At 36.8% G+C, this 15,740-nt stretch overlaps 1 protein-coding gene across 2 annotated transcripts; it reads right to left on the reverse strand.

Annotated features, from left to right (window-relative positions):
* Positions 1-1,497: 1,497 nt before the first annotated feature.
* LOC124634585 lies at positions 1,498-15,354 on the reverse strand. Of its 2 annotated transcripts, XM_047170208.1 has the most exons (15): positions 15,267-15,354; positions 14,847-14,913; positions 14,219-14,302; positions 12,855-13,140; positions 12,690-12,761; positions 12,282-12,362; positions 11,596-11,759; positions 11,087-11,168; positions 10,547-10,633; positions 9,165-9,227; positions 8,719-8,838; positions 8,356-8,449; positions 8,158-8,207; positions 5,474-5,610; positions 1,498-1,657 (listed from the first exon to the last, which is right to left on the reverse strand). In XM_047170208.1, exons 1-15 carry the CDS (start codon positions 15,352-15,354, stop codon positions 1,534-1,536), a joined length of 1,599 nt encoding a protein of 532 aa, XP_047026164.1. In that variant the 3' UTR covers positions 1,498-1,533. The 2 variants fall into 2 exon arrangements, 1 of the variants encoding a protein (XP_047026164.1); XR_006984890.1 differs by lacking the exons at positions 5,474-5,610; positions 8,158-8,207; positions 8,356-8,449; ... (9 more) ...; positions 14,847-14,913; positions 15,267-15,354 and adding an exon at positions 2,051-2,469.
* Between the last annotated feature and the right edge of the window lie 386 nt (positions 15,355-15,740).

The following is a 15,740-nucleotide window of genomic DNA, read 5'->3' on the forward strand; positions in this document are numbered from 1 at the left end:
ATTGTTTCCAATTTACATTTTCTCACGTAGGTGTATTTTAGTGCGACACTTCTGCAAGATTTTGCAGTTTCTACCGTCCCTGTTTTATTTTATTTGACCTTATGTGCAAAGATGTTAGGGAAAATAAAATAAAAAATAAGATCATTTAATTAAATGCCCACTAATTTAATAGGTAAGTTAGGTATTTTGATATTCATATCTGTTTTACAATACTTATAAAAAAAAACATACTTAATTATATTTTATGTTATAATCCTCCTTGAATTGATATTGGAAAAACTGCAAACTGTTATTTTATGAAGCTTTAATTTAATACTTAGGTACCTACCATTTTCATAAAATTATCATTTCATCCACGATTGCGAACAGACGATTACAAAATGAACATTATATTAAATTATTATCATCATTTCATAAATCTTCAGCAGATATATTTTATCTTTAAAAGTGAAATGCCTTAATCCGATACCCATCGAATTTTTTTGTGACTTATTTCTTATATAACGCTTTTATTCGGTGTTAAACAGACAAATCGGATTTGGAATGGATTAAGTTGCCCTATAAATCTTATTAAGGGACACTGTAAGCTTATTTGCAAGAATAGTAGGTTGTAACGGAATGGTAATGAGCACTTAGAATAAATTGCCGATGATGGAAACTGGTGATTTTGTAATCAAAATATTTTTATTGGAAGAAATTGCAATTTTAAGAAAGATTTGATTCTGAAAATTTGATTTGAGATTTTGTTATAATAATTGCTTGCTTTGTTGTGTTATATTGTGGAGTATTAAGACTTTTTCGTTATCATTTACAAAACTGTTTAGGGGGTAAAAAGGGCTGAATAATAATGTATATCTAATTTACAAGCCATTATCCGACGATAATGATTGTTATTTGTCATAAACGATATTTTCACTCTAGCACAAATCAGTCATGGGCAATTATTTATTTGCAAACATGCATTTGAGGGCATTATTTGAGTACGAGAGCTCAAATTAAATGAGGAAGTTTTTCTATAATCACACAATTCTAAAGATTAAATAAGACGGTAGGTACTAAAAAGGCCAGTCGTCAAATCGTCAATGTCGTAATAAAAGGTCCTTTTGTAGGTAGGCGACGGGAAATGTCAACACACCACACCACGCCACCGCGGAGTCTACGGGACTCCGGTAGAAAAAAGACTTGACTACATGATTGACTTTTCCTGTCCTCTTGATTTTATTTATTTATTCTGTGTTATCAACGTAGTTTGGTGTAAAACCGAGTATTTCTGTATTTTTATTAAATCTTTTGTAATAAAGTAGCTGTTCCCCTCGGTTCCACCTGCGTCTTGGGTCTTCCTTCAGCACACGGATAAAAAGTATCTATCCTATTATGTCCTTTCTTACGATCGATAAAAAATGGATTCAGTTTTGGCGTGAAAGCCGGACAAACAGACAGACAGAGTTATTTCGTATTTATAATATTACTAAGAAATAATTACAAAACAAGCGAACATAGATTTTTTAAAATTTTATATTACTATAGTAACAATTATGTTGAATCAACTCTCACATTTTGTAGATAATGATTAGTTTGTCTTTGTCTGTTATATCTCTGTTGCTCTTTGTGTTCGCCGCAGCAGTTTTTACAGCATCTCAAATTTTCCCCACCGCTCCTGAAATAGGAAAAAAAATATTTATACAAATATTCATCATTGACCACAGAGCATCTTGGTCAGATGATTGTGGCAGCTTGTCTAAGCGGTTATTAGTGCCGCAAGCACTTTCTTTTGTGGCTAAATAAGCCAAATACAAATATTATTGACTTAAGAATTCTTAGTTTATTTTTAGAGACTCATGAACTGTACTGATTTGAAAAAAATAGACAGTTGTTTTCAGTTTTTTATACTTAGTCCACTTATCGAGGAAGGATTTGTTGTTTTTTATCCGAATGAGTGGAGTAAATTACACAGGATAATGGGTGTAACAATGGTGGAAGCTAATTCCCCCTATCCTCCTTGTATCCCTGTCATTTGGGGTCATTCGTCATCTCGACACACTTAACTCACCACGAATGTGTCCACTTGGTGAAACTCAAAATTTTAACATTTATCATGTCGTCAACTCGACACGTTAAGATTTTGATGCGTGTCGACTTAGTGAAACTTAAATTATACACGTTTTAGAATTTTACCCGATTTCAAGCAAAAAGTACGATTTTTCTTTGAAAAAAACTCGTTCTTCCTTTTACAACAAAATAACAACAAACAGAACAAAACAGAACGTAATTGACAGCGTCAAGTCGATAAGCAATCGGTTTTGCAATATGCGCGCTAGCCACACAATGCGCACAACCGGTCGGTTCGTCGACTGCCGACTAACTGAATGAAATGAAATAATGGAGTACATAGGGGCAGTACATAACGGAGTACATAATGGAGTACATAGGGGCAGTACATAATGGAGTACATAGAGGCAGTACATAACGGAGTACATAGGGGCAGTACATAATGGAGTACATAGGGGCAGTACATTATGGAGTACATAGGGGCAGTACATAATACGGAGTACATAGGGGTAGTACATAATGGAGTACATAGGGGCAGTACATAACGGAGTACATAGGGGCAGTACATAATGGAGTACATAGGGGCAGTACATAATGGAGTACATAGGGGCAGTACATAATGGAGTACATAGGGGCAGTACATAATGGAGTATATAGGGGCAGTACATAACGGAGTACATAACGGAGTACATAATGGAATACATAGAGGCAGTACATAATGGAGTACATAGGGGTAGTACATAATGGAGTACATAATGGAGTACATAATGGAGTACATAATGGAGTACATAGGGGCAGTAGATAATGGAGTACATAGGGGCAGTACATAATGGAGTACATAGGGGCAGTACATTATGGAGTACATAGGGGCAGTACATAACGGAGTACATAGGGGCAGTACATAATGGAGTAGGTACATAGGGGCAGTACATAATGGAGTACATAGGGGCAGTACATAACGGAGTACATAGAGCCAGTACATAACGGAGTACATAATGGAGTACATAGGGGCAGTACATAATGGAGTACATAGGGGCAGTACATAATGGAGTACATAGGGGCAGTACATAACGGAGTACATAGGGGCAGTACATAATGGAGTACATAACGGAGTATATAATGGAATACATAGAGGCAGTACATAATGGAGTACATAGGGGCAGTACATAATGGAGTACATAGGGGCAGTACATTATGGAGTACATAGGGGCAGTACATAATGGAGTACATAACGGAGTACATAGGGGCAGTACATAATGGAGTAGGTACATAGGGGCAGTACATAATGGAGTACATAATGGAGTACATAGGGGCAGTACATTACGGAGTACATAGAGGCAGTACATAACGGAGTACATAATGGAGTACATAGGGGCAGTACATAATGGAGTACATAGGGGCAGTACATAATGGAGTACATAGGGGTAGTACATTATGGAGTACATAGGGGCAGTACATAATGGAGTACATAGGGGCAGTACATTATGGAGTACATAGGGGCAGTACATAATGGAGTACATAAAGGAGTACATAGGGGCAGTACATGCGAAGCGTTGCACTGCATACGTTATTCGGGGTGTGTTTTCTTCGATCCTTTTCAAAGATATTCCAAGTAAGGTTAATGATAATAATAATAAGCCCCGCAGGGCATCTGAGGCGGATGACGGGGAGTAGCGACCCCGCGGGGCTATATATCCGAGTGATCCAGGGAGAGTATACTGTCCCCCATCTCCGGCCTGCCGGAGTGAAGCATGACGGGGGATAGGTCTCCCGCCTCTTGGCTTGCCTTCATCGGCTGGTCAGAGTGGAGTCGCTAGAGCAGGGTTAGCAGCCCACTCGGAGGGTAGGTGCCTCGTGGTAAGTGGCGAGTGGGCCGGTGATGCTGGACCCACAGGGAGCGCGTGATCTGCGTTTAAAGTCCGCCGAGGTATCCTCACCCTTCAGCCGCTCATGTACCTGTTGCCCTCTTGTTGCTATTCAGAGACTGATTCCCGGGGGCCCAGTAAGTGAGTTGGCGAGTCTCCACCTGCCATTTTTACGTGTGCAAACATTGTTATCGGCAGGTGCCATAGTTCCCATAGTCTTCCCATTCCTAGTCCACTAACATCCCATCGCAATAGCCCAAGTAGTTTTCCTCCATAGTTAGCAATAGCTTAGCACAGAACCGGGGATTGTCCCTGGGTACATTTCTATAGTGTATACGGGGATAATCGTCGGTTTTGTGTCGCCATTTCATTAAAGTTGTCTCAAAAGGGCTTCAGCGTGTTGGCTTCGGCCCCACGTTCGCCTCAAAAAATCCGGGACTCTATAGTCCCGAGGTCTGGTAGAGACATACAAAATAATATTAAGAAAATAAAATAAGTCATTAATATCGTAAGACGTGCACTATATTTTTAAGACACATTATTGCATCAAAAATATGTACTTTTTAAGGAAACAAATATTCAGTTTTAATTATGAAACTTGTAATTTTCCCCTTAAAATTCTTTGAGGAAAACAACTGAAAGGCCATGTTCTTCCGCATTCAGTCGTACAATGCCTTGTACAATCATTAAGGTAACATGTAGGTAATCATTTAATTTGAGTGACATTTCTTCATTCAAACAAAGAAAATTACTAATTACAGTGCTATTTTAGAATCTCTGTTCTGTAGCAGTAGGCTCTTTTATTTTTAGAACTTGAGAAAACGTACGTGATATTAAGCTACGAGAATAACTAGAGTAGCTTAGAGTTAAGAATACTTTTTATATAGGTACCTTTATTTTAATAATCCCCGTCTTCGCCCGAAAAAAATCACTCTTCCTCAGCATAATCGACAGCCGGGACTCGATAAAAAATCGAATTTTGATCGAATCTCGAAATAGGGCGGCGATGTCGAGCGATCAACGTTACTCAGTGTGTCGAAGCTATCCATCCGATGTTGTCACAGCTAAAGCCAGCCACTACCGGTAACTACCACGTTTCTCATCCGACGTTTTTCACGGAAAAGGGAAGAAAAGTTTACCTTACTTATGACAGTCAACTTTGAAAAGTGCTAGTGATTTTGCAGTGGATTTTTTGTTATTGTAGCTTTTTTTTTGTAGTTTTGGCTTTATTTAGGTATGACCCTAGTTATATGTACATTATACATACCTTTATATTTAGCAATATTGCAATTCGTTTAAAATATGAAAAAAGAAAATGTCATCTCATTCTCGTGTAGCAAGTTTTTCAGTCCATCCTTCAAATTCAGTACATTGTTACACATAAATTACTGATAGTTTTTATATTGTAAAACATAATAAGCTGACCAAGATTGATAGAAAAAAATCTGTACCGCTAGGGAACTTCATCGGGTCCCCTAAAAAAGAACCAATTACCGAAGGAGGTTTGTGGCCATATATTTGGTTTTTTAAAAGGTCTGTTAACATATCGAGCTACTTACGGTAAGTTCTCAGCGATCCACGTGCAGAAGCAGCTCATCTTGATACCGATGGCCACGTGGTCGCCGTCACACTCCACCCCACCCAGCGTCACTGCCACAAGATGTCCTTGACGAATAGCCGGCGCGCCAGAATCCTCCTAATGTACATAGCAATAAGGTTCAATTTACTACGATGACGGTTAGGTTGAATTAATCACGTAACATAAAATATGCATCTAAATATATATATGGTGAAGTAGGTACTTCATTAATTTTTAATGTTCAATACAAGTAAATAAAATATCCTTCGTGTATATAAGTTATCTTCTATACATATAATAAATCTGTAGAAAGTGATTGTTTGTTCGGGATTCACGTAAAATCTACGAATTTAATGCAGACAATGCTTATATACAAAAGTTCTACGTAACTTGGGGTATTACTTAGGCTTTGTTTCATCGAAATCGGTTCACTCTATCAAAAGATATGATTAATTTAGTGAATTCAAGATGTAAAATATTACGACACGCAATCTGTTTGACAAAACAGTACAGGTTAAAGTAGCTCCATCTGTGGTAAATAAAATACATCAAGAAGCGAGGTGGTAAATAACAATGAATTACCATTTACATTCTTTACATACTATTATTTCAATAGATGGAGTTGTGTATTTTCCGTAATTTACCATATTTTAACACGTAGTGTAATTTTTCGATAGACATTTCAATAGTGTTTGTCAGTTTGCCGTGCCACATCAAAATCCAACTATAATTATTACCTTGATGAAAGGAAAATTAATAGATCTCAGCCAAATTTAAAACGGTGCCATCTAAATTATTTTTTGAACATTATGTCAAAAATGATGACTTTAGTGGAACAATTAATTATAATTTAAAGTTACAGATGGAGTTCATATCAGGATTTTTTCATAAACATAGTTTAGCTTATCTTCCACTAATGTGGTGGCCTTAAACAAATTACTTTGAGTGAGTAGTAGGTATTATTTTTTCTGATGCAAAATATGAAAACTTAATCCTAGAAGAAATCAGGATCTATCTCTCGCAAGCGCTGCTAAGCGTGAGATAATGTAGGCTTCTGTAGCTTTAAAAACCAGCCCAGATACAAAGTGCAGATAAGAAATGGGAGCTGCCTTATCGCGTCTGAAAACGTACAAAATACGCGTCGCATACCAGAGACATGCTTACTTTCAACTTCCGATCGCAATTAATACACTGTTCACGATTACGAACAGTCTCAGTTAGACCCGAGCCAAGTCTAAAAAAAAACCTTTTATATAAAACTACGTTTGATATCATTCAATTACAAAGACAGAATTGTTCTCTGTTGCAAATCCTATCCACCTATATCCTATCCTAATCCAGAATGCATTGCAGGTGTGCATTGCACAAAAACCAATGGTATCCTATTCGAGAAGTCAAAAGAGTTGACCTGCCAACGTCAGCTTCTGCGCTAAGCAAGTGTTCTTAATAGTACCATCAGAATTACATTCATCGTTGAATGAGGTGAATAAATTTTCAGAAACCACAATAACAGTAGGAGCCAAAGCGTATTATCGCTTCATAGAGCTCTGATTGGCCCCAGGTGACCAAGTCAGGTCTGATTTGTTCGTTCATCAGATCTTTGAAAGTGTTTCGGTGGATACTTACGTCCTGTTTACGTGTGACACAAAATATGGTATATAAACGTCCTCCGCAAGAGCGAAATTTTCCCAGTGTGCGATAGTGACGCACAGTATACAACACTTATGTTTCTTTTGATTTGCTGGCTCCACCAAGAAATGACAAATTGCGAGCGTACATTTTGAAAATCTTGGCAAAACTGCAGGTTTCAAGTACGAACACATGAAGTGGACTCTCTCAGATACGTACATTTTGCCTATTCGTGAACTAATGCAAACATTTCGGTGGAATCCCAGCTTAGGCCACCACATTAGGCGTGCGCGATCCTCGGGCGTGTGAGTAGCGCGGGCGCCGCGCGTGCGTCGCGAGCGCGCCGCGTGAGCGTCGCGTTTTGCTGCCCTGCGGCACTTGCAGCGCGCTCGCGACGCGCACGCGCCCGAGGATCGCGCACGCCTAATGTGGGGTCAGCCTTACCATAGTGAGTAAGTGAAACTATCCTACCCTATGCGCCTGCTGATGATGATGACTCATTTCATCATCCATCCAGCTATTCCCCAACTATGTTGGTGTTGGCTTCCAGTCGCCGAATCTGTTCGAGTACCAATATTTTGCTTGGAGCGACTACCTATCTGATCTCTTCAATCCAGTCACATTACAAGACATTATCCATGGTAAGACTGACAGACTTTCTGGCTTCTGATTAGTCACAGCAGCTGCAGAAAATGTACAAATGACAGCTTTGTCAGACTCAAAGCATATAGACATAGATTATAGCTGTTTCCTGTGAAAATTACTTACGCACCATACGTAATAATTTTCCAAATTGGCTGACTAGATCCAGAGATATTCACAACGTCACAAACTTTACTTCTTTTGTTTAGATAAATGGTCACATCCACAACACAACCTTGATCATTGAATCTATGCGACTGCTAAGTGCTAATCCTAATTATACTGTCACGTGAAAGAATGCACCTACGGGATAAGTAGTATTTTGACGATTCTATATTGCCCACGCAAACGAAGTTGCGGGCAACAGCTAGTTGTAAATAAAAATTTACATACCGAGCTAATATAATGTTCTTCAGCTGCGTAACAGACGACTTCATTCGTATCTGAAAAAAAGTATAAATAGCTTTATAAACTACTTATATAAATCATCGTAAAGAGTAAAAATCCCCAAAAAAAATATTTTTATTCCATACATTATTGCTTACCATACCTTAATAGTCATAGACAAATTAATTATACTAAACTGCTTACTAATTGAATAAAGCTTAGGCATCGCCTTATCCACTAATTTCTTGCAAGTTTGCACATTGACGAATCCGAAGATTTCTGTTGTCAGTTTATTTTCCTGGAAAAATAACCTGTTTATTTTAACAAAATTTATATAAGAAAACAGTTGATAAGAAAATAAGACGCTTCTATGAAAAGTACAAAAGCACTGCTTGTCTTAAAAAATCTCCACCCATTGTGAAAATGTTTTTGTAGTCATTGATTTGTTTGACAGTTTTACATGACAAGTCCACCAAAATTATCTAAATACCTTAAATAATTTTATGTGCTATATAAATGGGCTTATAATAAAATATGACTCTTTTACTCCATTTGGTGATAATTTACCACGCTGCCGGCTGATCTCCGCCATCCCTGGTAATGTTTTTGTATATCATTTTCGTCTTTTTTATTTTGTTCTTTTGTGGTTTGGTCGGTTTCTGTAGTTAGTTCTGCTTCTAAATCTTCCTGCAAAATAATTGCTTTATAATTCAGTATTTTAAAATTTTAAGCTTTTTCATTAAGATGTCCTCCTAGCCGATTATAATTATCAGCTACGACGGCTTTTGTCATGTAATGAGATTAGGCAACTGCGCTGGAATAATTAAAGTGCGCAAGCATTTGCGCAGACACAGGTGCACTTACTATTCCTTCACTCTCATAGACCGATGAATTTTGATGATTTTCATCAAGAATAATGGGTTGATAAGAAGAGTGGGATTTTTGTCATTTTCGTCAAGAGATCTTGGATAGGTATTGTGAGCCTTAAACATTATCAGTACCTAATCACGAACCTCTTTGGAAAACGATCTTGGTTTTCGTACCGTCCATATTGGTTCCTCATTCGTAGCAACATTCTGAAAAACACTTCAGCTTTCATAAGATAATAATGAAGTAATTATAATAACATTATGTTAATACACGCTATTAAAAGATATAATTTCATTGTATCATCGAATAAAGAACTACTATCTTAAAATAGACACGATGAAATTACTTAAATTAGGGATGGATAACTAACAACAAATGCATTTTAGAAACGATTTTTCTTGAACATTATTATATTGAATGAAGTAATAAATATAACGCCACAATAATAACAATTGAAACAATTCGTATCAAGTAATTGAAATAACAATTTGCTTAAAAAGAATACAACTGAGTTTGTGTCACGCCTCTCACTAGGGTTCCGTAAGTTTTACTGATTAAATTACATAGGTATATTGTTCATATTTTTTTATCATGTTCCTACATTTCTAGACTAATAAAAAGCATCTAAAAAAATATGTAAGTACCAATAGTTAAAATGATCTATGAAACTTATGAGATACATTTTTTTTTATTGTTGAAGTTTTATTTAAGTTGAAGCAAGTCCTTTGCTGTAGCTTGCTGGGGCTGCGAGATTGTAGAAGGGGCTCTGGTAAAGGGCTTAAGAAGGAACATGATTAGGAGTCTAACAATCTCTCGCACTGCTAACCCACGGCGGGAGGGATCGTTTGATGATTTCCCATAAAAAAGGACTTTGCTGCAAAACTCTTCCACCCTAAGATACGTAACGTAGGTAATTACTAGTGATTATGTTCAGTTTTTCAAAGATATAAGTTTACTATTTGTACGAATACAGCAGAACCCACGAAAACTTCAAATTGTGAACAATAACATAGTAACGTAAACCGGTATCATCCAATTAGTATAGTGTTTTATTGTCATGAATTTTTATCACGCCCCGTCGGCTTTTATTCCGTGATTGAAATACATGTGGCAGGTTTTCATTTAATTAACCAATTGAAACGTGACAGTTTTCCATACAAAACAATAGAACTTAAAGCTTTATTTTTAAGGATGATTTCTTGGAAAATGGAAATATTGTTAAAATACAGAAATGTGAAAACTGTATCTCAAAAAGAAATATCACAACATACAGTTAGCGTTTTATGGTTTTTATTCTGTGTTTAATTTTGCTATTGATTTCTAGACCTATGCAATTTTTTTTACTAAAGATTATTTTCATTATTCGATCAGCTCTTTTATTTGCCATTTGGTAGTCAAACAAGTTGAAACAAATGGGACAAGTATATTCTACTGAGAACGCAATGTTATCATTCTAACAAGAATGCTTCTAGCATCTGTAGTGATAACTTATATCCAATAATGATAAATCATTCAGTCATCTTACCAGAAGGTTTGGATCGATGTAGCTTGCATTCCTAGAAGCTTTCTTGTATCGGTGTCTTAGCGCCTGTGAAGACTTTCTCATTCTCCTCTATAAATAAAATACAACCTTCATAAGAAACGAATACACGAACATTTTTATTTTTAGTACTCAGAAAAACATTTTGAGACAACTTTAATCGAAATCAAAATCCTTTATTTTCAGGTTACATTAGTCCTTCGATAAAGACTCACATATGTATAAAAAAAATCTGGTTACTGGTGGTTAATTAATGCGATACAAAAATAGTGATCCATGCTTCATGTAGGGTATTGTAGGATGCTTTGGGTTGTATCAATAGAACCGTGGGTTGATTGGAATGAGCGAGTGTGCGATAACTCAAAAACAAAAGACAGCTTTCAAAATGCCCGCCCTTCACCACTTCCTATGTGTTTTTGCTGGCGTAACAAACTCCCCAGCAACACATGTCTGTCTTTTAGGTTAGAAGAGCCAAAATTTGTACCCAACAAGTCAAATAAAAATAAAATTGGCTAAAAAGCATACCTTCCTTTTTATTGGAGACGTCGTAGTATATCGATTCTTAGTGGCGTCGTTCCTGCTTGGGTGGAACGTCGGCTGTTGGCTCCTGATAATTTATTTTTATTCATTAGCTATATGAAAACTTAACAATAGATAAAAAGAAGGTATAGAAGACAGAGAGCCAGTTAGAAATCCACGCTAATGATAGCTTAGAAATAATTTGAACACACATTAGTGCCGTTTTTATGAAGTAATAGTATCTATTATACAACGGCAGTTTTCAAACACTGAGAGCGCGCACACTCCAAAAATTCAGTCGACCGATAGTTGTTTTTTTCTCATAATCAGTATGAAGATGAACGGAAGTACACACGTAACAACGGTTGGGTATTTTTTCGGTATCTGACCGACTAAAAATTTGACTCAATTCACGATTTTCAATAATATTTTGTTCCTACCAAGAGCCGACTAAATAGTCTGTAGTGTGCGTTCAGGAAAAGAATGGAGTACAAAGATACAGAATAATGTGGTACGTTGTTCGACGGCTCCTGGTAGTGCGACGCGTTGGTCGTACGCTGCTCGCATCAGGTTGCCCGCCTTGAGCATCCAGTCTCAAGATATTTGGATACCGTTCGGTAGAATCCTGCATCCTTGAATTCTTCTGATTAGAAGAATTCAAAGAATCTGATTTATCCCGCTGGGGAAAGATAATTTTTATTAGTGAATATTTCTCTAATCATTTTCCTCAAAATTTAATATGAAGAAAATTCACGTCACAGACAGAAGGGGATCTCTCCGAATCTTCGATAGAGAGACTGATTTTGGTCCACAAGCGTGGATAAAAAACAACTTTTGATGATTGTTTAATTCTATTCATTGGTTTTTGGTGAAGAATTCTGAGACTGTAGCTGGACCGAGAGTAGACAGGCACAGCGCTTCACACTATTGGAGTTTTATCGCGCGTAGCAAAACCGAGCGTAGACATACGCACAATACATTCCGAACAGTACAATTTTGTCGCTCGGTACTAGCCCGTTGTATGTCGCAGCGCAAATATACGCGAGACACAATTGATATTCTATTGTTTTATAATTAGCGACATACGAGAGGATAATCGTCATGTTGCGCGAGTACTTAGTTGCCAATTATCTGCTATACGTGAGAGAAAGCTGTTCGATATTATTAAATGTATGCTTAGTTATGAAAAAATAAAAATTACCTCATTGCTTTGCTCTTGGTTTTCGGAGCTGTACGCCACACGCAATGGACCGCCAGTAGAGGGGCGCGGTTCGCAAGATTCCTTGCCATAAAATAAACATTTATAAGTCATTAGATAGCTTAAAAATATCATCATCGATATGAAATAAGGCTTTGGAGAGTTTTTTTTAATTGGTAAGGCTCACTACAGGTGGACAGGTCGCCTGCCTATAATAAAGAGGAAAAATTCGATTGTTTGTTTGCTTTGTAAATACCTACTGGACCGATGTGAAAAAAATATTTCACCGTTAGGAAATAGAAAAAAAATTACACGACAAAAGCTATATTTATCCAGATAGAATCCGGACTTTCGGAAAACCACAAGAAATAGTTGTTTTTAGATAATAGGTATTATAAAGAAAACACTAACATTATCTTCATTCGAATCACATTGTCGTTTTCTTGCAAACTGCTTGCTTCCACGCGTGGATAACTCGGTTAGCTAAAAGAAAAGCACCAATAATAGTTCATTGCTCGCCTAATATATAGTATAACACATATATGGATCCGAATTTAATTAATAAATAATTCTCACCATATCATTCTTGCAATGCCCCCAACTGAGAACGGTGACATTAGAATCCACAGGGGTCAACGCACTCTCTCCCATCAAAGGCATAACATTGCCCGGTTTGTCTGACGTCATTCCCGCAAAAGTGAAGACCAAAGCGAGATCAGCTGTCCAGCCTCTGTATTTAGGATGTGTGATAACTCTTTCTATGGGCAGATAGTTCTCGTAACCCGTTTCATACATTTTCTTGGTACCGATGACCACGAATGAGGCGGTTAGTTCGGCCTCTGCGTCTTTGGTGTGGCCGACACTGAGGACAAAATCTAGCAGTTACATTATTATAATCTTTGTGTAGACGGTTTGGTTGTAGTCCTTGCAAATTTTATGGTGTTAATGTTTATGTGCTGTATACTATGGTGCAGCATCCATAAGTCCACCCAAATAAAAGACCAATACCTTCTTGTTGAGTCATGGGAGGAACTAAAAGTACTTTTTAATAGTGGACTAGTAGTCCACGCGCGGTATAAAAATGGTCGAATGGTCTTTATTATGAAAACTATATGTTGTCTCCCAGTCAAACAGGCTAACAGACTAAAAGAAAGAAATAACTAATACATAAAAGAAAAAAAGATCGAATAATTATACATTAAGTTCTTGCAGATACATTCCAACACACATATAAGTATATTATGGTATATTATGGATTATCTATAGACATTATTAAACATTTTGTACGTACATAATTCAACAATATAAATCACGGCTGTTACATACACCCCTTGTTAACTTATTGACGAAGGCTGTAGGGACTGGCTGTTCATGAGTCCACATTATGTGGGTCAATTTTGAATTATTTGGTATCTTGAATTATTTGAATACCAAACTATGTAGGATTGAATTTAGAAGCAGCTTAGTAATGAAAAGGTTGGTTATCTATCTTGTATTGTTATTTGTATGGATTTTTCGTGCTGTCGCAGAAGGGCCGACAAAATAACAAAATATTAATTCTACTACTACAAAGACTACACAATAATTTGACTCCAAAGTAATTTGACCTTCCCCGGTGAGGAAGATCAAGGTCAGGAGGGTGGGTATCATTAATATGGATGTTTCGTAATACATTTATCATCTACCTTGAAAGTTGAAGACGTAAGTGAATTCCGAGATCATAATGTCTGCGATTCTCGAAACTTCCATCGATATACATACTAAGAGGAGTTTCGAATTCAAAATGTGATAGTTCTAGAAAGTTCTAAAGGTCGTTTAGACTAAACAAACAAATAACTAGAACAAGAACACGAGTATTCTTTTGAAGCACTTTTGCATTATTTTCCTTTCAACATATTCTATAAAATAAAGGTACAAACTTACTTTAATAGTAAACTTACAAGCAATGTGCAGCAGTTATTACTACATTATCATGTATGATGGTGCCAGTACATGTTTTTTTCTTGCCATCAGAAAACACGACGCTGGAACAATAATAAAAATTTTGAAATTATGAAGGGATCATTGTAAGGTAACATATAAAAAAGTGCGCTCCCAAAATAACATTATCTGCCACGCCTTTGGGATCCAATGATGATGGTCCTCCTAGCCGATCGTCGGCCACGGTGACTGATCTCGTATGAGATGCCAGCTGCCCATAGTAGATAATTGGTGCACAAATGAGTATTTGCGCAGGCACAGGTGCACTCTCTATTCCGACACTCTCATAAACTTATGGGACGGCAACCCAACTCGACCGGAGAAACATCAGGCGCTGGACAGGCATTAATTTGCTCTCGATGTACAGGATCCGGTATTTTACATGGAGCGAATGCTTATTTGACTTTTTCAATACTGGGTAACCCAACACCGTTGGCAAGACCGACGTCCAAGGCTAGGTTTCATATCATAAACCATTTTCTGTTTCAATCAGCTCAGCTGTTTTGCCATTGAACATTACGGTTTGTCAATGAGTTTCCCATGCATGAAATTTTAAAATAATTTATATTAAACTATATATTTACATACTCAATCAAGGCCACGAATGTGTGGTTGTCTAGTGGCGGCTCCTTTTTCTTTTCTGGTTCATTCATGTCTGCGCAAGTACATGAAACATACAAAGGTTTTTCTTATTTATTTCATAGAGACAATTGCTCAACGCTAAACAATGTGGAAAGATATATTTTCAGCTAAACTTTATGTGATGATGCTTTTAACAAAATATGTAATAGTTTTAGCATAGACTTATTAATTGATTAATGTAGCGTATCGTACCGTATTATGTGACATAATTGCTGATAATGAAATTACATTTAAATGTTAGGTGCTGTTTATATTGCCGTTGCGCTTTTCACTACCACCAAAGTTATTGTAACAAAGTAACATTCGTATTAATTCACTAAAGTAAAGGTGCTGTTACGTGCGTCATAAAATAAAAGAAATACGAACCGCCGTCCTCATTTTGGCCGGCCACAAAACTAAAATTTGTTAATACAGTGCAAATGGCCGCGGCAAACACAATTTTAGCCAAGAACATTCCGATATTACTTCCATACCGAAACAAGTGTGTAATGAGATATTTTTTTAATTAAATTGATAAGCCGACTGCATGCAAAACTGTACAATATGATATTGCACGAATTGATTTATGTGAAGAAATATTATTGCACCATTTCTCGATAACTGGTTGTGGTTTTATAGCTGTGAAATGGGGCTGCTTTGATTGTTTTCTTTTTTTTACAGTGTACGGTAATGTATATTTTTGATCGATTTAAAAAATAGGTTTTAATGTTTTCTTTTAATTCTGTGAAATGTCCTTACTGTTTAAGTAATATATTTGATTAATAGTACCTAATCGTTAGGTAGCAAAGAGGGACCAGGTTCATTACTTATATCTTATTATAATTCTTCAAACATCAGTTA

Source organism: Helicoverpa zea, chromosome 11 (genome assembly GCF_022581195.2).
Source record: "Helicoverpa zea isolate HzStark_Cry1AcR chromosome 11, ilHelZeax1.1, whole genome shotgun sequence".
In the NCBI taxonomy this organism is placed as follows: Eukaryota; Metazoa; Arthropoda; class Insecta; order Lepidoptera; family Noctuidae; genus Helicoverpa; species Helicoverpa zea.